We start from the raw sequence: 24626 nt of genomic DNA on the forward strand, positions 1-24626 counted from the left end.
TGAAGCAATTCCGAGAACTTTTGAAAAATTATGTTTTTCGGACCCATATCCAGTATACACGAAAATCAGTCAATCCGTATGCCTAAAACATGATACATATGGCTATTCAAGTACTAAAGAGCACGAAAACATCCAACTAAGGCTCTGATACCAATGTTAGAAAAATATAACCATAGTGCGGAAGCGGGTGGTTCGGGTTACCTTACGAACTTTAACCAAACCGGACCTTGGTTTGGATGGATTACAAACTCTTGATCACGTACCAAATCAACGATAAATTCCTGCGATGGAGTGATACTACGAGAATCGAGTATCATCCTCTATTCCACGGTGCAAAAGCTCAGATTGTTCTTTAATGGTAGAGAGAGAGAGAGAGAGAGAGAGAGAGAACTATCGAAGAGAGAGAAAGAGTTTCCCAGAACTCTATACTTTTGTATACCTCTAGTGTATATTATTGTGTGTATATCTTGTGTATGTTCTTTATGAACATCCTGCACGAAATAAATAGAAGGTGCATCCTAAATGCTTTAGAAGTCTTCTAATCCTAAGAGATTAGAATTACTTCGACTTCTCCTATCTTATCTACAAGATGAGATAAGACTCTCTAATATATGGGTCACCAGGTCATGCCCACATGGGCGACCCGATTTGGTCCCGGACCGGCCTCAAATTCCAACACATTGCTTGTAAACAAAGCTCAATCTTTACCTATAAATTGAGCTCTCAGATTTTGTATCAGTCAAGGTTAGCAATGTAGATACAAAGTGTAGTGAGTTAGGAGTTGAGAACTCCTTTGTTAAAGCTCGTTTCCGTAAATGTTGCTTCGATTCCTCCGTCTGATTTTGGAAAATCATGTAAAACTCTTTGTTGTGTGTGTTTCGTATGTGTTAGGTTTCGATCCTTGGGGCACATAAAAGCACTTATGATAAATGAACTTTTTAGAAGCTTCTAGTTCTTAATGTTTTTGTGTAATATCATATGAGGTAAGATTCAACAAACTTCATTACATATTTTTTGCCTGGTAAGATAAAGAGACTTGAATTTGGGCCATTTCATTGGGGACCTGCGGTCTTGGCTTCAACATGCATCTATTCTACTGTTATCAGTTAGAGCTACCGCCCTCAGTTGAATACCTACTTGATTGTGAACATCTGAACAACGCAAATACCTTAATGAGATACCGGTCAGAGAATATTTGTCGTCCATTGGAGCCTTTTGAGATCTTGATGAGCAAATAACATTTCTCTTGTCATCCATTCGACAATGGTTAGTTACTGAACCAATGTTTCAGTATTCTCATGAGCAGCACCACATAGTGGATCAGGGAGATCAGAATTCTCAGAGAACTTGAGCCATTTCTTTTTCTTAACATGCTTGAGACAAGGCTGCATCACTAGTCCAATTACAACAACAACGAGGCTTATAACTGCCACTTTGAGCGAAGAAAGAGCCAGCACAGCGCCCATCAATATGGTCGGAGGAATACATAGTAGAATTGATCCGACTGTTCCCACAGGTATCTTAAAAGGCCGAGATGCAGCTGGGTATTTTATTCTCAACCTTATGAAGGATATGAACTCCAAAATCATTCCTAAACAATACAAAAAGTTTTCTACGGCCATTATCTCTGTAAAGCTCAGCCATGAAAGCAAAATAATTCCTGAAGCCGAAAATAAAATACCAACAAGAGGAGTTCCATAACGAGATCTTTTGGCGAAAAACGCCGGAAGCATCCCTCTTTCCGCCATACCAAGAAGTTGAAAAGAATCACCGCTCATTTCAGCCACGAACATTCCTACTGTTGACATTGCAGCAGCCATTTGGACCCAAACCCTCAACCACACTCCACCCACCAACTTGGCGACATCAGAGAAATACAAATTGGTCCACAGGTTTCGATTGAGTGGTATAGCTCCTGTACCAATTAGTAAAGGAAAGAAATACCCACTTACAACTACAATTAAAGCATAGAATAGAGCCTTTGGCAGAGTCTTCTTCGGGTTATCCATCTCTCCTGTTAACGTACTTATCGAATCCCAGTAATTTAAGTTCCAGAATAGTGTGTTTAGGAACAAATTCCAGTGAACGTTGTGTAAATCTACCACTAACCATCTTTTAGGCCTTAACTTGGGTATTGCGACAAGTCCCATAACACCGAAAGGAAGGAATGAGAGAACCCCCAGCAGAACAGCAGCCCATCCTACAATGGTTAAACCCCTATAATTCATGTAAGTGAGCATAGCAGTCAAACCTAGCGTTGCTGCAACTCTTGGCAAACCACCAGATAATGCCGGGATTGCTGACTTTAAATAATAAAGGAACATAACCGGGTATAGAGCATTATCGATGACCCCGCTTAGCCATTTCATCCAACCTATTTGAAACCCCCAATACTCACCCAATGCGGATGAAACCCATATCACATAGCCACCGTCTTCTGGGAACATGGTGCCCATTTCTGCAGTTATTAGGGCTTCAGGTACACTCCATATAAATGGAAATACCAAAAAACCAATTAGGGCTAGAAGTGGGCCAGCTGCGCGTACAATATCCTCAACCCCGAATGGTCCTCCCGATACCTCGTAGAAGATGAGAAAAACAAGGGGCAAAACCGAGACTTTTCCAACTTTAGTAGCCCTGGGAGAAGAAGGTGCGCCATTAATAGCTACATTTGAGGCACCATTGTGTACCCCCATTGCAATGGAAGTTTGCTCGTCAGTCTGCAATCAGAACGAAGATCTGAGAGGTTCCCACATCAAACAAATGAAAAATTCATATATTAGAAACTAGAAAATAAAGCCACACCAAGAGCCTTGCAATGGGAGGTAGCAAAAAAAAAAAAAAAACTAAATTATATTTACAGATCAATATCATCGAAAGCCATACAAATGCGGGAAATTTGCTACACCTTTTTAGTGTATCTCTAACTTTCTTCAAGTTTTAAGAGTGCTCATCAAACTTACTTATAATTTTGGATTGTTAACCTTATCATTTTATTTTTTGTTACTCCTATCAAAGTGGGTTTCTTGAAAGTTAATCTTTGTTTGTTATTCCAAAGATTAATAATTTTTTATTTTGTTGTCAAAAAAAAAAAAGATGAAGTAAACTTTAGATTTGAAGAGCTCATTGGAGTGCACGTGGTGCAAGCGGTTTTCAACTTGCCACATGTGTCACCAAACAACACTGCTATGGGTAGAGATTTCAAATCTGTACCCGCGCGTACAGACTTGATATGAACCCGTCTCTAGCCTGACAACAATGATTGGAGCTACTCATTTTATTTAAAATATTTTGTTTAGGGACTTGTACAAAAAGAGTCAGTGTTTTGTTCGAATCGTGGGACAAAGCTAAAAGGAGATATAGCATTGGCTTCCGCATCTATTTCGCCCATTCTTTCGCAATAATAGTACTTGCTCTCCAATCCGAGTGGTTGATAATGCACGTAAGTATGATGGTATTGGTTTATGCAACTCTCTTATACGGAATTAGCTTAATCGGATATGGGTAAGGGTGTTTATGAAACATCTAATTTTGTCTTGAGTTTAGGCTTGAATTCTGAAGCAAGTTAAAGCTATATGTATCGTAAATGTCATTACCGATATCCAATTGAGCAGATTATTTTACAAAAACACTAAAGAAAGTGTTTTAAACAATGAGCAGGCTTGGATCCTTTTTTCGGACCTGAAATGGGTCTAAAATAGATCTCTACCCTCAAATACAAACTTCAAATCAATGTCCATATGCTTTCTGTCACCAAAATTATGTTTGGTATAAAATTATACTATGGCGTGTTTGCGATAGTGTATACAAATTTTAAGTTCTAGCTTCAAATTGAAAATTCTAGACTTTAGTAGAATCCAATATATATGTTTACTATAGCGGTGAGCATTATTAGGCTATAGTTAGTTTTAGTGGCGAGGCAGGGGAGTTTTAGTTAGTTTTCAGGGTTGTTTGTGCCCTTTCTTCCCCGGCTGGATTTTCCACAGTTCAGCATTGTGTCTCGATTTGGTTTCCTCAGATCCCGTGGGGTTGGTGGTGGATAACAACTTTAGTTTTGTTTGATTCGAGTTTTGGCCCTGTTTTTGCTTTCGTGCTTGCCATGGTCTCGTAGGTTCGGCTTTGTCAGCGTTTGTGTTCCCGCATCCAGAGTCAGCCGTGTCAGCAAGGTCTATTCTCGAAGTGGCGTCCTTCGCTTGTGGTAACGAGGGCTCACTGTCTTAGTTGACACTTTCTTGTGCCACGAGCCGGCCGAAGACGCTTTCAAAGAGCATATTTATGGGGTTTACTGAAGATTTCATCTGTGCTTCTTACCTATGGTTTGAGTTGGGTTTCTCGTTGGGTGCTCTACTACCAAGTTGACTGACAAATGCTATGCCAACACCTAGTGCTAGTTTGTCAACTACGTAGCTTGTGTCTTAGATTTTGGTAGTTTTGGTTCACTCTTGTTTATTGTGATGTAATCTTTGCTTTCGGGCTTTTGAAGGGAATGAATTGCTTGTTGCTCAAAAATATATATGATTAAGTTATAGTAAAAGCTGGTACTCCCTCTATCCCAAATGTTTGTCCAATTCGCAAAACGAGAAATTAAAAATTTTAAATTTTCTCAACAAGTTACTAGCTAGATATCCAATGAGTTCTTTTAAATTTTGAATTTTTTAAATTATTTTTCAAAAATAATACTTCGCGTTATCCAGACCCAACAAACATTTTTGGACAAAAGAAGTATTAACTTGTAAAAACTTGAAAATCAACTTCCGATCCAAAATTTGATCCAAAATGCACTTAGAATTCAATTGCTCTAGAATCAAATTTATTTTTCCATTTCATATTCTAGGAATCCGTAGATTCCTAAACTATGTTAATTTTTTCTAACGAAAACAATTAAAATATCTTTCTAAAAGCTAAAATCTCAAAATTTGCTGGTAGAATTTTCCGTAAACACTAAAGACCTCCCTTTGAGATTGTCCGAAAATGCTAAAGCAACCAACCAAAAGTGCACATGCGGTGCACAGACGGCACATGGGGCCCACTACGGGTTCCATACGGATAATCCGAGCTGTTTAATGATTTTAAAATAATTTTTCAAGTAACTCCACCAAAAATCAACTCAACTCAATTCAATATGTATAGGTGTTTGATCCAATCTTTTAATTTTTCATTTAGATTACAGGACATCAAGCACGTACACACATCGAATTGAGCTAATTTTTCTCAATTGTGGTTTTGGTATTTTAAGGGCTCATTTGGATGGGGTATTGAGAAGAGGTATTAGTTTTCCCCCCTCCTAAGACTGTGGGCCTAGGTTTTTTTTTTAACGGCAAAAAAGTTTTATTAATCTTTGAAAGATTACAAAGACTAAAAGGACAAGGAGAAAGGCAACAAGTGCCTATCTGAGACCTAAGTCCATGATTGGCAAGATGCCAAACAAGGAGAAAACCCCATGGGCCAAAGCCCAACATCTAAAAAGCCACAAAGCCCAGATAACACAGTAAAAAGCAAACATCAAAAAAGGCTTGAAATCCCAAATACAAGGGTATTAGCCCTACAATAAAGCCCAAATACATCCAAAACCCTAAATGCAGATCTAGAATCCAAAGCTCTAAGCTGTTGCTGTCGCGAAACAAAGACCGCCATGAACCCGTCGTATGTCGCTAGTCCCAAAAACGATCGGAAAGCCTCCGCCGCGGAAACTGCCGTGTCCCTCAAATCCCATCCACCCCTGTTCAGCCTCCGCTTGCTTGCAAAACTCGAAGTCGTCCTCCTTCATCCACAGCTTTGCTGCCATAACGCCATTCAGACACCAAGGATCCAAGCCTCCACACACCTTCTTCTTCGCTACAGCCACCAAGTGGATCCAAAGCTATCTCCTCCCTCAACCTCCAAAGCATACAGACGGGAAATCACCACAAACCCGAGCTGCCACCAGCAGCATCTCCTCTACAACCACCACCTGAAAAAGAAAAACAAATAACACAAAATCCTAACCATTCCCTCAACCACCAACCACCACCAAACTACCAAACCACCACCACAACCGCCATTGTCGAGCTCAACAATAGCAATCGTAACTGGCCCAAAGTCCCAATGCCTTCCGCTGCGGCCTCACTTCGCCGTTAAACAAAAGACCAGGTACCAACCAACGACGAGTAGAGGGTGCACGATTGGATAGAATGGAACGACATGCTGTTAGGCAGAAACTTGACGCACCCAGTAGTTGCGACGGCGCTGAACTCACGCAAAAGGGAAGATGAACGGAAATGAGGCGGTAAAGGGAAATGATAAAGGGAAAAGAATAGGGAAAGAGAAGGGATAGGAAGAAAAGATGGCCCAGGGGAGGAGGAAGAGGACATCTCCCCCCCGAGCAAGAATCACCTGCAATCGCCTCAAGACGTTTCAGATTCTAGTTTGATGAATTAATGTTGGGCTGTGGGCCCAGGTTTATCACCTAGTTTGGCAACCCAAAAACGCAAGGGTATTAGATTTCCCCCTCTTCTCTTATACTGGCTAATACTCCCTACGGGGGGATTATTTATGAGTGGGTTTTGGGGTGTTATTAGTTAATATCCTCGGATAAGGCCGAAATAATAACCTCTCCTCCTTTATTTCAACTACAAAACAACATTATCTCCCTGTTTTATCTCTCATCCAAACCAAGTACTATTTTATCCCCCCATTTTTAATACCTCATCCAAACCAATTACTATTTAATTTCTCTTTATAAACATCACATCAATGTGGCTCATCCCTTATTAACCAATACTTCCTACTATTTTACCCCCCCTTCCTAAATAACACCCCCAATCCTTATCCCGCATTCAAATGAGCCCTACAGGAATAGAATAGATATAAACTATCACCGAGTCAAAGTGGTGAGTTACACACTATCACAACTTTGGAAGTATCAAAATAGAAAATCACCGCCCAAAACCACACATGTTAATTTGTTCCAATCTCATATTAAAATTCGGTAGGTGGAACGTGTAGTGGCTTCGGAACTGGGGCATTGAGCGAGCATGAGGGTGCTCGCCTGCTATTCGGTATAAGAATCTGAGGGATCACAGTGCCACCCGCGGAATGTCCCTCAGTAAGGGGGTCCGGTCGAGGCTTTATCGCTTCGTTAAGGCACAGAGTATACCCGACCCCGACTCCCTAAGGCCGCATGTAGGAATACGGTTACACCTGGAGGGCCCCATATGGTTACGCCAGGAGAATAATCATTGGGGCCTGACCTTGCCATGTGCTCCATAACCGCCTTATCCCATATATTCATCACATATGACGTCACCTGAGGTGGTTACCCGAGCGTATCCTCCATGCGCTTGCTTGGAGGCCAAGCAAAGCAAGGTCTATAAATACAATGGGACTTTAACCTAGAGAGGTATGCTATTCGACCTTAACCCTAGACCTATACATTTTTTCCTACATTTAACTTGAACGTCGGAGGGTCACTAGGCTACCACAACCCTAGTGACTTACTGTACGTCAGGTAGCAGGGGAGGAAGGAACCGGAACCGACCCACGGTCAAGACCCCGATAAATCGAACCCCTACAATTGGCAATTCTGCTGGGGTTCTAGCCACCTTCTCAGCATCTCATTCCTTCTTTTTCCTAAGCTTCGTTCAAAAAATTCCTGAACCAAGGTGGTGGAAGTTAAAGATCCATATCCCAGTGATACGACCCTCGAACTTGGTCCCCTCGGAAACCTTCACCTTGGCTCCGGCAGAGCCAATGTCCTGGGCAAAAATCACATGTCCATCAGCATTAAAGTCGGCACCACGACACCAAACGCTGGGACGTTCTCTGAACTCCATACCTATATCCGTCACTTGGAGTGGAAGATTGAAGAACTCACAACAGTTGTGGAGCAGGACAGGTACGTCAGAGATGAGCTGGCAGAGATCAAGCACCTCCTCCAGATCTCCCCATTCTACCATGACGGACAAAGGAGCCAGCACAGCCCCCCTCGCAACCGTGAAGGGGGGCCCTTGGTGGAGCATCGACCTTGGCCCTCAGCAAAAGATCGTCTCGAACCACCAGATGAGGGAGGCCGTACTGAAAAGGGTGCTTGGCGCAGGGAGCGCTCTTGTTCCCCTAACCCCAACCCCGTAGGACATCATGGCAAGCAATCCTCCTTCGAGAGGCTCAAAGCTAGAAGCGTCTCGGCCTCATCCACCCATTCTGTCATAATCGGCAAGGGGAGCATTGAGCCCACCCCTAGTTTCACGAAAATCATAAAGGAGGAAAATAGCCTCGTGGAATACCAAAGCAAGGGGTACAACAAACGCCTAAAAAATGGACCCAAAAAAAACCCGATCATCAAGCACCCCAAAAATGGTCGTGACAGAAGCCTAGTCACCGAGCTCCTCGAGCGCCACCCTAGAGATAGCTACAGAATGGACCGGCACGAACACTCCCCCCAAAAGTCGGGGAGAGTTCCGCTGAAAGAAAAGATTACGAAAGATTGGACCATCTCATCCCAAAGAAGTGTTTCGCGACCAAGCGTCCAGATGGTCCCAACCGTTTGATCCGACCTCATCGCGACGCCCGACTCGAGAGACTCACGACCTCTCTATTTACAAGAGAGATCGATTTGGTCACCCCCCTAAATGGATTCACCCAACCCAAGTTTGCCAAGTACAACGGCAAGTCTAAGGTGTACACTCACCTGGTATAGTACAAGCACGTTATGTCTCTGTTCCTTCGAAACGAGCACTCGAACGATGCTTTTCTGTGCAAAGTCTTTCCTGCAAACCTTGGGAACCTGGGCCTCACGTGGTTTAACTAGCTGCCTGCCTGATCCATTTCCTCATTTGATTCCCTTTGCGGTGCCTTCATGGCTCGGTTCATCCCCAGCAACAAGCACGAAAAGGAAATCGACTCTCTCCTTGCACTGTGCAAACGAAGCGACAAGATGCTTCGCCAATACGCAGGTCGTTACTGGGAGCTCTTTAACAAAATTGAGGGATTCAACGGAGTTATTTCAGCCCGAGGATTTTAGCTTGGTCTCACTTCGCAAGACGAGCAGGTATACGACGACCTAGCTCAGCACAAATCCGGATACATGAAAGAGCTCATGACCCGCATCGAAGGATGGTGCCAACTAATCGAGTCCAAGGCCGAGCAGGGAATCAGGAAGCAAGCGAGCTTGAAGGTCCCTGTTGTTTAGGCAGCTGTCTCCCCTAAAAAATAGGTCAACAATATTAAGCAATCTCTAAAGAAGGGACCGAAGCTGAGTGATTTCAACACCAAAAAAATTGTCTTCACCGTCCCCATCTATCATATTTTTGATCAGGTTAAGGATCAGCCCTACTTCTCCTTCCCGAACCAGAAGTTTAGCATTGAGAACAAGAAGATTAAGAATCCAATCGTCCGATGCAGTTACCATAACGAGCAAGGCCACTTTACCACCGCATGGAAGCCCTTCAAGGCTTACTTGGAGTAGCTTATTGTAGGGGGCTACCTCGGTAATCTCATCGACCACAAAAATACCAGGGTTCGGGCATAGCGAGCCGAGACCCAAAATGAAGATGAGATCCAAATGATCCATGTTACCCTTGGTCCCCAGAATGCTGAGGCTGGGTGCATCATCCGTGCCAAGCTCAATGATGCTTTTTCATCCAAACAAGTCATGTTAGTGGGTCCCAAGCCAAAACGCGCTCGAACCAACGACGGCTCTAAGTGGACTATCTCGTTCACCGGGAAAAATCTAGACCGCATCTAGCTCCCGCACAATGACACCCTTGTGGTCACGCTCCGCATTGGAACCTCTAATGTTCGGCACGTCCTCGTTAACCAGGGCAGTGCAACAGAAGTCATGTACTATTCGCTATTCAAAGACCTGAAGCTCCCCGAGTGCGACCTCAATCCCTTGGAGGTTCCCTTAATCAGTTTCAATGGGGCTCCGGTATGGCCTCTTGGCATGATTACCCTTCCTGTTCACGCCGAGTCGGTGACACACGATATGGAGTTTGTTGTGGTGGATGTACCTAGCCCTTACAACGCCATCGTCGGGCGCACTTGGCTCCATAAGATGAAGGCTATTGCCTCCACTTATCACCAGGTGGTATGGTTCATTGGCACTTACGCACGTCAGGAAGACCTTTACGGAGACCAGACCGCTGCTAAAAGGTGCTATGTCAACACTGTCTGAAGCAGTAAACAAACGTCCCAAGTCAACCTCATCGAGGTCCCTGATGCCCCAATTCTTGAAGACGTCAATAGAAGGGCCGACGAAAAAGCAATTGAAGACCTCGTCACTATTCCCATCAACAAGGATGGCTCCCATTTCTTCCTTGTCGGATCATCCCTCAGCGATGTCGAGCGGGACCAGATGATCAATTTCCTAAATCGTAACATTAAGGTGTTTGCCTGGACTCCATACGAGATGCCCAGGATCAACCCCTCGTTCATCTGCCGCGAGCTCAACATCAACAAAAGCAGATGTCCAGTTGTACAGAGGGCAATGCGGTCTTCCCCGGTCCATTCCGAGGCCATTATCAAAGAGGTCGGTCGACTCCTCAATGCTCGGGCCATCTGCGAAGTTCAGTACCCTAGGTGGTTAGCCAACACCGTGGTTGTTAAGAAAAAGAATGGCAAGTGGCGTGTGTGCGTCAACTATTCCAATCTCAACGATGTCTGCCCGAAGGAGTTCTTCCCCTTTCCGCAGATTGATCAGTTAGTTGACGCTACCGCCGGCCACGATCGACTCAGTTTCATGCACGCTTACCGAAGCTATCATCAAATAGCGATGAGCAAGGGCGATGTTGACAACACGGTCTTCATCATCCCGCATGATATTTTCGGTTATCTCGTCATGCCCTTCGATCTCAAAATTGCCGGGCCTACATTTCAGTGAATGATAACTAAAATGTTCGAGCGCTAACTGGGAGACACCATGATGGCTTACATTGACGACATGGTTGTAAAAAACATGCTCGCCAGTGATCACCTAGCCCATCTCACTGAAGCTTTTGAGATCCTCAAGACTCACAAACTTCGTCTTAATGCAGAAAAGTGCACATTCGGGGTTAGTTTGGGAAAATTCCTCAGTCAACTCGTCTCCCGACGCGGCATTGAGGCAGACCCCGTGCAACTCTTTGCAATTGAAAAGCTTTTTGCTCCGCACAACAAAAGGGATGTCCAGCGTCTCACCAACATGGCCACTGCTTTTAACCAGTTCATCAGTCGGTCCTCTGACATGTGCCAACCATTCTTCACTCTTTTGAAAGGTAGCCGGCGCAGTTTCAATTGGACCGAGGAGTGTGATCGAGCATTACAACAGCTAAAGGCTTACCTTTCGGCGCCTTCGCTCATTGTCACACCTCGGGACCAGGAAGACTTATTCCTGTACTTAACCGGCCATAAGCTCGGTGCTCATTCGCCAGGAGGGTTGAGACCACCATCCCATCTACTATTCAAGCAAGACGATGACCTCTGCCGGGACGCGTTATTTACCTTTGGAGAAGCTTGTCCTCGCCTTCGTCTCGGCCTTTCGAAAGTTCGCTCCATACTTTTAGGCTCACCAAATCGTCGTTCTCACAGATTTCCCTCTCAAATCTCTCCTCTGAAAAGCAGATCTCTCTAACCGAATTTTCTAGTGGGCTGTGGAACTTGCAAACTTCTAAATTCACTACTAGCCCCGAACAGCTATCAAGGCTCAGGCCCTTGCTGACTTTATCGCCGAGGTTACACCAAGCAATTCCCTCGCCCCAGGCTCGACCCCTAATCCAGAAGTAACGCTCCAAGCTAACCCCAACATCGCTTGGAAGTTGTTCCACGGTGATGTTTGGAAAATGTACGTCAACGGAGGCTCAAATAGTTGAGGCACCGGGGCTGGGATCGTATTCCTTTCTCCCACCGGAATCCTGCATGAAAGCTCCCTCGCCATCAGTTTCCCAGCCTCAAACAATGAGGCTGAAAACGAAGCCCTAATCCCAGGACTCAAGACCGCCAGGCGCTTAGCATTGAAGAGCACATCGTCTACAGCGACTCCCAACCGGTTGTCAATCAGCTCACAGAAGAATGCTAAGCTCGAGATGAGCGCATGTGTACATACCTTAGTTCAGCTATCCGACTCACTAAAAGCTTCAAAGCCATCCGGATCGAACACATCTCTAAAGAGCAAAACGCATACGCCGACGCCCTCACTGGACTTACCTCGGCATATTCGGCCTCGAGGCCTTGCTCTATTTCCTTCGGCACTGTCGACAAACTTAGTTTTAAGCTCGACATTCCAGATCATAAGGTCCTCAATATCGAGCTTGGACCGAGTTGGATGGATGAGATCGTCAGCTACTTGCAGGATGATATCATTCCCTCCAACAAAAAGGAAGCTCATCGACTCCGTAACAAGGCTGCTTTTTTTTAGTGGAAGCCCAATGGCAAGCTCTACCAACGGTCCTTCATCGGCCCATACTTGTTGGTGGCACACCCACACCAGGTGCCTGGCATCATTGAAGAGCTTCAAGCTGGCGATAGTGGTTGTCACTCGGGAGGACATTCCTTCGCTCACCGAGCCATCACTTAGGGTTATTGGTGGTCGACATTGAAGCATGATTCTAAGGAGTACGTTAAACGATGCCGAAAGTGCAAGATGTTTTCTCGCATCATCCACCAGCTCACCCAAGACCTCAATCCCCTCACCAGTTCATGGCCGTTCTCGCAGTGGGGCATGGACATCGTGGGCAAGTTCCCAGTTGCTCCCAGGGGATTTAAATTTCTCTTAACTGCCACTGACTACTTCTCCAAATGGGTCGAGGCCAAACCCATGGTGACCATCGAGGAAGTCGTTGTCATTTCTTTGGTCTGGAGAAACATCATCTCCCGCTTCGGTGTACCCTTCACTATCATCACTGACAACGGGAAGCAATTCACTGGGCAAAAATATCGGGCCCTCCTCGACGAGTATGTCATCAAATGGGACACATCCACTCCGGCATACCCCCAGGGCAATGGACAGGTAGAGGCCACCAACAAGGCTATCTCCTCTAGACTCAAAAGCCGACTCAAATTCTGACGGGGCAAATGGGCTGAGGAATCACCAAGGGTATTCTGGGGCTACTGAACTACCCCCAGCACTCCACCGAACGCACCCCTTTCTCCTTGGAATTTGGGATGGGGGCCGTCATTCCCCTCCAGGTCGGGCTTCCCATGATCCCCATTGAAAATTTTGACGAATCAGTTAATATTGATGCAATCGCCTCAAATCTCGACTTGGCAGAAGAGGAGCGTGAAAACGCGAGGATCAGGCTCACTTAATATCAACAAGAGGTCGCCAAAGGCTACAACCGAAGCGCCCGCCTTCACTCGCTCAAGCCCGACAATCTTGTCTGGAAAAGTGTGGTCGAGAAGTCCAAGAAACGAAAGCTTATGCCCAATTGGGATAGTCCATACCGTGTCCTCAAACACCTAGGCTCGGAAAATTACAAGTTGGAAAAGCTGGACGACGCTCCTATTGCAAAATCTTGGAATGCTAATAACCTCAAGAAATTCTATGGTTAGCGACTCCCTCGGCGCAGACCCGTATCCCCCCTACTGTTGTTTACTCTTCATCACTTAGTTTAATCTCACAAAAACCATTTTATCTCGGCTTCTGGGATTTGGCCCTCCAAAAGGTAAAACCCTTCTGGCACAATTGCCACTAAGTCGTCCTGACCAACACGGTCGTTCGGGCTTTCGACAGATCGTTCTAAGGATACTCGGCCTTTTCCCCGAGCCCTTTACCTCGATCCATCATAAAGCCACTTACTGCTAGGATACGCTATGTCCCGGACCCTTGGCCGACGTTAGCCCTATACGGGACCCCAACACAAATCCCCTAGCTGACTTTTCCAAGTGTGTGACATTAAATGTCAACCCCCTCGATTCGAGCATTCCCCTCGTGTAGCCAAGGCAACCTAACCTGAAGTAAGGGCTCGGGAAGTTTAAAAACAATTTTCATCTAAATGCTTCGGTTTAGCTCGTCCGGCTCTGTGCGAGCCTGCCCGAAGCAAGGGGCACCGAAAAATCACTTTTTTCCAAAAGCATTTTTCTTTCTACTCTACTTCGGTTCCAACCTTGCCCGTATGGTTAGCAAGCCCGCCCGACACAGGGGGCACTGACAATTTGATTTTTTTGAACATATCAGTTCTCTAAGTATGCTTTGGTTAGTGTTCCAGTTAATACTTGTTCTTCCAACTCATAAGCTTACCCGAAGCAGGGGCACAGGCATACCCTAGTAACAACTACAAGCACATGATAGTATTTTGGAGATAAAACACAAGTGTTTGAAAATGATGTTAATGTGCAAAGGCTACAAAACAAAAGTATATGGTGCAAGTTAAAACCCTACCGAGGATCTAGCTCGGGCCAATTGTTCGGCACCAGTCCTACTTAACTATTACAGTGATCTGGCTTAGGCCAATTGTTCGGTGCCAGTCACATCCAAATTAATTACACAACCCTAGAAACGACAAATTCCAAATGTTCGGAGTCATCCTATGCATCAGTTGTAGCACTGGCATTGGGATCGGTTTGGTCTGCGGGGTTGGCATGGGCATCGAGGTTTGGCACCTCTTCTTCCTCTTCCTCGGGCAGCACGAGCTCTTCAGGAGGCGGTTCGAGGACGGCACGAAGCTCCGAATCCTCGGGAAGATCAAGCTTGCTCAATAGAAATTCATAACCATACCGCATTCCATCCCAGAAGCGGTCTCTGTGCAATTCGGCCTCGATCTCTCTGACCTACTTCTTGTACTCCACTTCGGTTGAGTCAAACCCTCATTGAAGCCTTTCTCCCTTACAGCCTTGACCTCTTAGGCTCGGGTGGCTCTCAAAATGTTTGCGGCCTCCTCGGCGTTTTTGGCTCGGTTCTTCGTAGCCACCTGCTCCCCATCAACCCTTTGGAAGTCCACTTGGTAAAGGTCGCAAGCCTCTCAAGCCACTCTCAGATCCTCCTCTTTTGACGCCAAGGCCCTCTTCAATTCTTCGATCTCCAAGACCTGCCCCTTGCACCTCTTGTGGATTGCCAAAGCCCAAGCGCCAGTTTGCCAACAGGAATGGTAAAAACATTACAAAAAGCATTGCTTTTAACCGAAGGAAAAAAGGGGAAATAATGAAGCTTACATTGAGAAGTGATTGCGCCATCTCCCCCACCAAATCTTTTGTGCACCCTGTGACGGCTTTGGCATCCCTCGGGAGTATGCAAGCTCGGAACATCCCGCAAGCCATCCTGATGTTCCAAGATGCATTGTCAACATGGTGGATCTGGCACCCACTGAAGTGACGAAACTTAGGGGCCTAGGGGACCCCCTTCGCCCGAACCCTGGATTCGGTTTCGGCCTCCCCCTTGGCAAACTCACCATCCTGCTCCTCCTCCTCCTCTAGAATGTTGATAATCTCCTTCTCCCTCCCCCAACTGCTACCCCCTCCTCGATCTGTGCCCTTTTCTTCGCCGGCTCCTTCAACGAAATGGGAGCGACCATCGAACTACCTGTGTCTGCCATCCCTGGTGGTGAATCGACACCATGGCCCCTCAGCCTCTGCCTCAAGTTTAGCACCACCCTCTCGGTACGACCTATCATGTCGCCGCTCAGCCCAGTCCGCTCGGGAATCTCACAGTCCACCTCTTCGCAAATGATGCCGAAAGGGGGAGAGTTGCTCACCTCGACTTCTGCTACTCCTCCTCATTCTCTTTTTCCTCATCTCCCTCTTCCTCTACCTATCCATCGACCTGCCCTCGGAACCCCCTGCTATCTCGATTTCTTCTTCAGATAGCTCGTGTAAGTTGGGATGTAATCGAGCAGGTCCGGGGTGAATCAGTTTGCGAGGGGGATAGCATAAGCAATGTTGATTAGGCCTCGGTTTGCCCTCTCCTGATAGCCTTGCACGACCCCTTCACTTGTAAGATGTCACAAAGAAAGAAATTGACATATGCAAGAAGGAGAGAAAGAAACATGCAATACAAGGGGATGAGAAATTTACTAACCAGGTGTACCTGTCCTAAACGGAATCGTCGTTCCAGTGTCAAGGTTCTCGCAGGGACCAAACATGAAGTACTCGATTATCGAGATGTGAATACCAGCCGATACCCCAACCTACAAGATAGATAGTAGCGGTCGTAGTCTTGGTGGACCCTGACTTGGTAGACCCCGAAGAGCTCCTCCAAACCGAACATCAGGTTGAACTACCTCCTCAGCTCTATAATACTCGTTATGACCTGGTAGGAATTAACTGTGAGCTGAGAAGAGGTGAGTGATAAGGTCTGAAGCACCCAACGTACGAATTAGTGGAGGGGGAACCTAATTCTGCCCTTGGTAATGGCCATGAGGGGAAGATCAGCTCTCCCGGGCGGTGCTGCAGTTGACGAGGGTCGGTGGTTGGTAGTAATCGAACCTGCATGTCCGGTGGGATGCTATAGACCCTCCTAAACTCTTCATAGGTGCCCGATGCGCCGTTAAAGAACTGATTCTGATAAGGGCATGGCCTCACCGCCCTCATGTGTTCTTGAACCTCTTCAGAAGAAATTGCAAAAGGTCCCGGATCGTGATCCGAGGTGTTGGGAGTCTCCATCTCCCAGGGGTCAAACGATGTGACCGGGCGCGGGGCTCTTAAAGGATCATACGGCTCAATGAAATCGATTGGAGTTCGATTGAATGCTCAGATCCGAAGGGTCTCATGTATGAGCTACTGGAACTGTCCAAGAAAATCTCAACAACCATCCACCCCTACCTAGAAAAAAGGGATATGTTAAACTCGTTAGCTACATGCTTAGGGGAAAAAAAAAAGATCTAACGCTCGGGACGGACTGGTCATCACTCCTCGAAACCTCTAGGTCACTGGCAATAATAGGATATCCTTCCTCAGGAAGAACACCTGGGGCCGGGAATTATCTTGATGGCCTCGGGAAGGAGATACGCCTCACGAAGAACATACGCATCCAGAAGAACGTGAACAGTGCAATGAATAGTGCTAAGCCATGCTTCAAACAGCGGCAAATGGCGTTTCCGCCTCAACGCACCCAAAAAATGATGAAAAGCGCAAAAAAATGTCCAAAAAACTGAAGATTAATTCAAAGAGATCAACATACCTGAGATTCGTAAGAAGATCTGCTACTGAATCGCTTCAAAACTCGATTGGATGATGAAGAACGGCGGTGGCAGCGGTGGAGTTCTGAGAAGAGGGAGGAACGTACTTATTTCTCTCTACCTTCCCTTTTATAGGGGAGGAATCGAAGGGGCGCGCACGAAGCAACTCGCACCGAGCCGTCAAATCTTGGACACGTGGCAGTCATCGGACGGTCAGTACCAAAAAGCCTACACGAGAGTCGGAGCGCCACTTACCGAGCCACTGAGTGGCTAACGCATGTCCTCGAAGGACGCTTCGTACCAATCAACTGACGCGACACGTGCCAAGACACCTCGCATCACAAAATAGCCTGGCGATGATCAACACATGGTTCTTAGCGCTGGGGCTAAGAGTCTGACGATTACTGAGGCCGCTTTTCGCTTCAGTTACCTACGAGTAAAGGACTCCAATCATGTGGCATTTCACAAAGCATAATCAACTCCTCCGAGCTCGAAGATGACGCTCCAGCAAGTTGAGGGGCTATTGTAGTTGCTCCGAAATTGAGGCTCGGACAGCTGACCGAGCCATGTTGCACCTAGTGAGCATGAGGGTGCCCGCCTGCTATTCGGTATGAGAATCTATGGGATCACAGTGCCACCCTCGGAATGTCGCTCAGTTAGGGGGTCCGGTCGGGGCTCTATCGGTTAGTTAGGGCACGAAGTATACCTGACTCCGACTCCCAGAGGCTGCCGAAAGGAATACAGTTACGCCAGGAGGGTCCCATACGGTTATGCCTGGAGAATAATCATTGGGTTTTGACCTGGGCATGTGCTCCATAACCGTTTTATCCCATTTGTCACATATGACGTCACCCGATGTGGTTACCTGAGCGAATCCTCCACGCTCTAGCATGGAGGCTAAGCAAAGCAATGTCTATAAATATAAGGGCACTCTAACCTAGAGAGGTATGCCATTCGACCCTAAGCTTAGACCTATACACTTTTTCCTACATCTAACTTGATCGTCGGAGGATCATTGGGCTACCACAGCCCTAGTGACTTGCTGCAGGTCAGGCGGAGGGCGTGGAGTGAGGGAGGAAAGAACAGGAACCGATTCACAGTCAAGATCCCAATAAATCGAACTCCTACAGATAGTAAAGTTTAAATTGTTAATTTTTATTTTCTATACATAAGGTGTCTAATTGTTGGTACCTATCAGTAGTACATATTTCAACTTACCAACTCGGCAACTTCAACTTGTCAAAAAAAAAAACTCGGCAACTTCAAACCTCTAGGCATGTGAGCCAAGTGACAACCAAATAATAATTGATTAATGTAATCAAATTAAATATTGTCATGATCTCTAGTATTCTTTTTCCCTGGAGTTGGTTTTTCTTTCTTTGGGAGGCTATCTTTTGATACTGGCTTCCAAATAAATCAATAATCACACTTTTTTAATATAGGGTGTTTTGAGCTAGCTTGCGCGCACCTTGGATTTATTCTTACAGCCCCTCCCACAATCGTTTCATACGCTTACGCATGAGGGTGAGATGGCTCTAAAAGTTGTTGATATGGAGAATTGAACCTAAAACCTTAGGATGGAGCAAACACCTAAATCTCAGGCTAAGACCACTTGGCAATCACCTTTTTTTCACTTCTAATCTTTCAAATAGTCTCGCTTAATCTTATCTTCTCTTCTCTTCTCTTCTTTTCTCCCCAAACGCTAGAAATAAAATATATTTCAAAAAAATACAAACCCTAACGGAAAAAAATTATCAAAAAATCATATAAGCAATATAATTGGACACAAATATATGATAAATATACTAGTATAAACCAGTCGAAACATTGTTCGTCACTATAGGGCATAATTTATCATTAATATTGTAACACGAACTATGATGCATATATGATAAACTAGCAAAAATTAAAACAGCTAAGATAAATTGATCACAAATATTATGACCCCAATATGTGCCAGTCATGAGGTGCATAATTTCTTTTCGTTTAGTTTTTTTCATACTATTTGAAGGTGTTGGAATCCAATTGTTTAGCAAGAAAGAAGTGTTGCTTATATTAAGTCCGAGTCTTATATATTTCATGTACGGTGCCTTGCTAATCACATGCATTTCGCTTGAGTTATGTTTTTTTGCGATTGATAAGAGGAAATTAATAAAGAAAGAAAACAGTTGCATTTCGTTGCAAGACTCGGACTTAATATAAGCAACACTTCTTTCTTGCTAAACAATTGGATTCCAACACCTTCAAATAGTATGAAAAAAACTAAACGAAAAGAAATTATGCACCTCATGACTGGCACATATTGGGGTGTGTATATATATATACACAAAACTTCTTATAAGGGCGCCCTTACCGTATTACGGTAAGGACGTCCATTTCCCGACCAATGTGTGATGATCCGAGCCGCTCAATGTGTTCAGAACGTGATTTTAAGGGTACCCGCTAGAAATCAGCAAAAAAAAAGACCGGAAAGGGCTTGATCCGAGCAGTTTTTGTTTGTATTTTATCGAACGGTTCAAATAAAAACTGCTCAAATCAAGCTCTTCCCGGTCTTTTTTTTTTGCTGATTTCTCGCGAGTACCCTTAAAATTACGTTCTGAACACATTAAGCGGCTCGGATCATCAAAATTTGGACAGGAAAGGAGAGAAAAGGGGAAGCCCTTACCGTAATACGGTAAGGGCGCCTTTATAAGAAGTGGACTGTATATATACATATATATATATATATACATATATATATATATATATATATATATATATATATATATATATATATGTAGAAATAGGATTTAAAGGGGCTTGATCCTGTTCTGACTTCAGTCACTTTGACGCGCGGTCCAGAACGTCTCGAAAGAACAGTTTATGTTTTAGTTTTTGATTAGAATGTCATCCACGTAAATGTTATGTTGAGTACAATTTATAGACCTCATTGAATATTCGGCTAGCGACACACAAAGTGAAAGCACACAATTAATCACATTTAGTGCATATGTCTATATATAGGGAAAAACTACAATATATACCTTTTATTTGGATGTGTATCATATGCACCACCAAAATGTTATGAATTATAAAGAAAATGTTACGAATCGTATTGTTAAAAAGTTACAAAAGTATAAACGTTACGAGATACATCAAAATGTTATGAATCATAATTAAAATGTTACGAATAGTACTGTTAAAAGGTTATGAATTCTAGAATAAAAGTTACGAAATACACTAAAATGTTATGAATGAACCATAAAATAGATGCATATGATACACTATTTTAAGTGGTGTGTATTGTAAACTTTCCCCTATATATAAGCATGAATGGAAAGAGATCGAGCTGATGGGTAAGAGCTGATGTGTATGTACGTACCTCGTCTTTGCCATTTTGGCTCAGACCTGCTTTTGCTGTTAAGCCGCTTTGACAGCCGACTGGATCTGCTACTTTTCCACCCGAATCTGACCCGTTTGTTTTTGTTGATACTGGTACCATTGTAGTAACTCCAAGCCCAATAAGAACCGAAAAATATGAGAGAGAGAGAGAGAGAGAGTGAGAAGTGGTGATATATATTGTTCAATCGATTCTTGGGGGTGATAATTTAAAGTATAAAGGAAGCGGGGTAACGGTGATTGATTGGAGTGTATGATTGAGAGACGCTGGTTTAGATTTTATTGCATTTTGGCACCAAAGCAAACAACACAGCATCGGATAAGTCAAGTCAAGAAGAGAGCATGAGCTAAGCACATCTTGGCCAGAAATACACAGTTTGGATGTCCAAAAGCCTCACATGTCTTTGGATTGTTGTAAACCTCGAGTGAGGAGAAAATTTTCAGTGCCGGGTGGGCACCATGTCATCCGACTGACGTGGTGCCCGAGCGGGCACATTCGAGCTGTCCAAAAGTGTATTGGACGGTCCAGATTGAAACACTCTCTCTCCTCTCACCCCCACACTCTCTCTTCTCTTTCCCTCTCCAAACCCAAGCCCTTCAAAACCGAAATAGACGGTTCAGATGCACCGAGTGGGCACCACGTGGTAACCGCTCAGCATTGAAAAATTACTCTCGAGTGAGGGGTATGTTGGGAAATTGATATAGGGGAATTTGTTGGGTTGTATTAGTAAATTTGTTAAAATAAAAAATGGTTGTGGGTTGCATATAGAAATTGGGGTTGTATGGGGAAAGAGTAGGGCTTATTCACACACGGAACCTCTGTAAAGAGTTAATTTACGGAGCCACTTGATATCAGTCATCCGTTTGGCATTGGACGGTCTGGATTGTAATGAAACTTTTTCGGAAAAAAAAGTTTACATTTCCTCAGGAAAAATTTCAATAAAACTCGGACCGTCCAATACACTTCGAACAGATACGATTCTCCTCCGTAAACCACTATTCATGGAAAGCTCCGTGAAATAGTTCTTCTCATGGAAAAATAGTGGGTATTTTAAAATTTTCCCTTTTTTATAAGGTGTCCATTTGTCAGTACCTATTAGTTTTTTTTTTTCCCCTTTTTTATAAGGTGTCCATTTCTCCTGCCGCTTGCAACAATATACCTAACTTGTTTTCTTCTACCGCTTGCAAAAAACAAGGAGAAAAAAGGGGGGTCCTAGTATTTTTGCATTGGATCGAAGAGAGAATATAGGAGGGACTTGTCATGCTTTCTCGGGTTCATCTTTTGTAGTAAAATGGAGAATGCAGTCTTCAAGTTTCCTTAAGAAAAATATCATTCATCTCATAAAATCAAAGAGGTGTGTTATGCTTATTTTGGAAAATGCATTTACTCCCATAATTAGAAAATTATTTGAAAGTTTAAACTATTTTTCAGCTTATTTGGCATTATCCATCTGAGGGGTTCAAGCCGCATGAGGGGTGGTTGATTGGGGTTCAGGGCTATGGACGTTCAGGGCTATGGACAACCTCTGAACCCCCTATGGATTAACTTTCTAACTATCCGCTAACTCCCGCTAATTGATGTATACAATATTGGCCAAAAAAAAACTACTTTTTTGGAATGTTCAACCCGTAGAAAAGTTTTTGAACACTTATTCAATAATTTGAAAGGAATAGATTAGAGCTCCGTACCTTACATTTTCACTTTTTGATGATAAATATATGGTTTTTATTGATTGGGTTCCTTTCCAATATTTTAAACTTCAAAGTAGACATCCCTAATTTACTAACGGTCGAAGTGCTATTGTTTCCTTTCTTAAAAAAAAAAAAAAAAAAAACTATGTTTACCATGACTATGGCCTCTAGGCAATCAGAAAAATTCAAACTAAGTATATATGGTATTGTTGCAAACGTTGTACATTATGAGCCATATATTTTTTCTTTCTATTTACCTTTGATTTCTCTTCTAAAATTGGGAAATAAGGAATCAAAATAAGATTAGGAAATAACAATTTTAAGTTTCCTTTCATCCTTTTTCCATATATAGATTCTTTCCAAATATATCGTTAGCCCTTCTACCCGTAGATCTCAGCTGTAGAAAACATTTGTACCTATCCTATGGTCCAAAATATAGGAGATTTGAGAACTTTCCTGTCATATCATATAGATGAGTTTATATGGGTTCAACCCATATAAACGCATATATACATGGGCTTAGATGAGTTAAAAATAAGTTCAATATGGGTTGGAATTAAAAGATTCATTCTCTCCAAAAGAGTTGTTATACTCCTCAAATGTGAAATCCCCGTAAGTTGTTTTTAGAAAAAAAAAAATTCAAAGCTTCACGCAAAATGTGGGCATTGTACAGGATGTTAGTTGATTTGGAAAAAAGATCTCTCTCTCTCTCTCCCTCTCTCTCTCTCTCTCAATTGATTTGGAAAACCACAATCAAGTTAATTACATGAATAATCGGACACAAGCATTAGCGGTTTGGCTAATCGTTATTTTATTATTCTTTTGTTACGAATCTCTTCTATTGTAATATATAAAAATGATTTGTTCATTTATTAGTATCTCTAGACTTGTATTAATTTAAAATTGATTAGTATATATATAAGATACATTAGATAAAAAAAGAAGAAGATATTAGAATATTTATCAATACATGACAGGAGCCCTAATGGTCCTACATGTCATGTTCAAAGATCGGTTTTGGAGGGTCACAAAGTTATTTAAATATTATTAAAATAATAATTTAATAAAAATATATTGAGGTTAACAAGATCTTTTCTTAGGAATAAAATAATAATAATTATCCTGCATTATTAATGTTGGTTCGTAAGGTTGCAAGAACTTTTCGATTAAAAACTTTATTATTTTTTTAAAATGTTTTTTTTTTTACAACGATATAAAACATTTCATAAAATATCATGATTATTTGGCTACAAAGTAGAATTTAATATTTTGGAACTTAACTATATTTTAACTAAACGTATTTAATAGACTAAAATATAAACTTTGATTAAATTAGAGACTAATCTATAATGAGAACACCTCTATTGTTTTGGGCTGAAACTTAACCTTGGAAAGTTGTAGGGGAGTTGACTGAAATTTTTGGTGAGGACTTACTATTATTTGGGCCGAAATCGTAAACTAATGAAATTAGAAGGGTTGAAGTGTAAGTTTTACAAAAACATTTTGAAACTAAGAGACAGTTTCACTGTTAACGCCGGAAAACAGAGGAAACGGCCATTTTTGGCCGTGCGACGTTGGATTCGATTTCTTTTCATTTTGGAGAATAAAATTCAACTCGTATTCACTAAATATACTTAGAGAGAGGTAGGAAATGTTAGTTTTTTTCTATCAATGTGGCCCACTAGCCTCCACATTTTGTGCATGTGGGACTCTATAAGCCAATGAAGTGATATGGTTTATTACGATAACTAATTAGAATTATAGATGAAGAAAAACTCCTGATAATAAAAGAGACATTGATGGACTAGGTGTCTTTTAATAATTATCTCTAAGGCCCTCTTCTCTCATCTATAAAAGGTAGAATACTCACCCCTTATTTTTACGGGTTTTTCCATCAATTAAAGTTACTGGGGTATTCTAGCAAAGTAGAGACAAAGAGAAGAAGGTGAGCCAAGAATTAAGGTGTTTCTAATTAAGGGGTTTGTTCCTTCTAATCACGGTGGCCAACAAAGGTACGCTATTTATTGTTCTTGAAATGTTTTGAATTCAAGATCATGTTATATCTGTTTTCCGCATAATAGTTTTAATAGAGATATAGATTTACAGGAAAGAGATTATAATACCTCGGTTCTGGTCGAAAAGTGGGTAACGGTTCTGGACGTTTTTCTGACAATTGGAGAAGACAACGGAGCGCAGGACCTCGGGAATGGATCAAAATTATTGAGGTACAGTTCTGAGATGTTCGAGGACTGGGCTGCGAAAGGATAACCCGAATTGGTGTCCGACTTGTGCGGAACCAAACCGCTCGGGTTTCTATCTCTAGACCTCCATTTAATGGAGCTACCAAGCTTTCTCTTTCTTTCTTCCCTCCTACTGATTTTAGCAAGGTGTGTGTACTTTGTTGTGTTTTTGTGCTGTGAATTTTGGAGAGGGAGAGAGGTATTTATGGAGATGGAGTGAACTAGGGTGCAAGGAATGGGTGAGGATAATGGTGAC

At 43.2% G+C, this 24626-nt stretch overlaps 1 protein-coding gene across 3 annotated transcripts; it reads right to left on the bottom strand.

The window, feature by feature from the left end:
• Positions 1-1059: 1059 nt before the first annotated feature.
• Positions 1060-24590, bottom strand: LOC131333973 (probable polyamine transporter At1g31830). 3 transcript variants are annotated; one of them, XM_058368821.1, is made up of 3 exons: positions 24254-24590; positions 20422-20549; positions 1060-2720 (listed from the first exon to the last, which is right to left on the bottom strand). In XM_058368821.1, the coding sequence occupies exons 2-3, from the start codon at positions 20539-20541 to the stop codon at positions 1272-1274; spliced, it is 1569 nt and encodes a 522-aa protein (XP_058224804.1). In that variant the 5' UTR covers positions 20542-20549; positions 24254-24590; the 3' UTR covers positions 1060-1271. The 3 variants fall into 3 exon arrangements, with proteins under 3 accessions (XP_058224804.1, XP_058224806.1, XP_058224807.1); XM_058368823.1 differs by having other exon boundaries at positions 20418-20549; XM_058368824.1 differs by lacking the exon at positions 20422-20549 and having other exon boundaries at positions 24254-24589.
• Between the last annotated feature and the right edge of the window lie 36 nt (positions 24591-24626).

This window comes from Rhododendron vialii, chromosome 7a, assembly GCF_030253575.1.
Source record: "Rhododendron vialii isolate Sample 1 chromosome 7a, ASM3025357v1".
Lineage (NCBI taxonomy): Eukaryota > Viridiplantae > Streptophyta > Magnoliopsida > Ericales > Ericaceae > Rhododendron > Rhododendron vialii.

Bases quoted from the DNA above. Each gene is read 5' to 3' on its own strand.
- LOC131333973 (XM_058368821.1), bottom strand. From the start codon at position 20,541: ATGGTACCAGTATCAACAAAAACAAACGGGTCAGATTCGGGTGGAAAA. The intron at 2,721-20,421 runs GTACGTACATAC...TTCTGATTGCAG, and splicing joins GCCAAAATGGCAAAGACGAG to ACTGACGAGCAAACTTCCAT.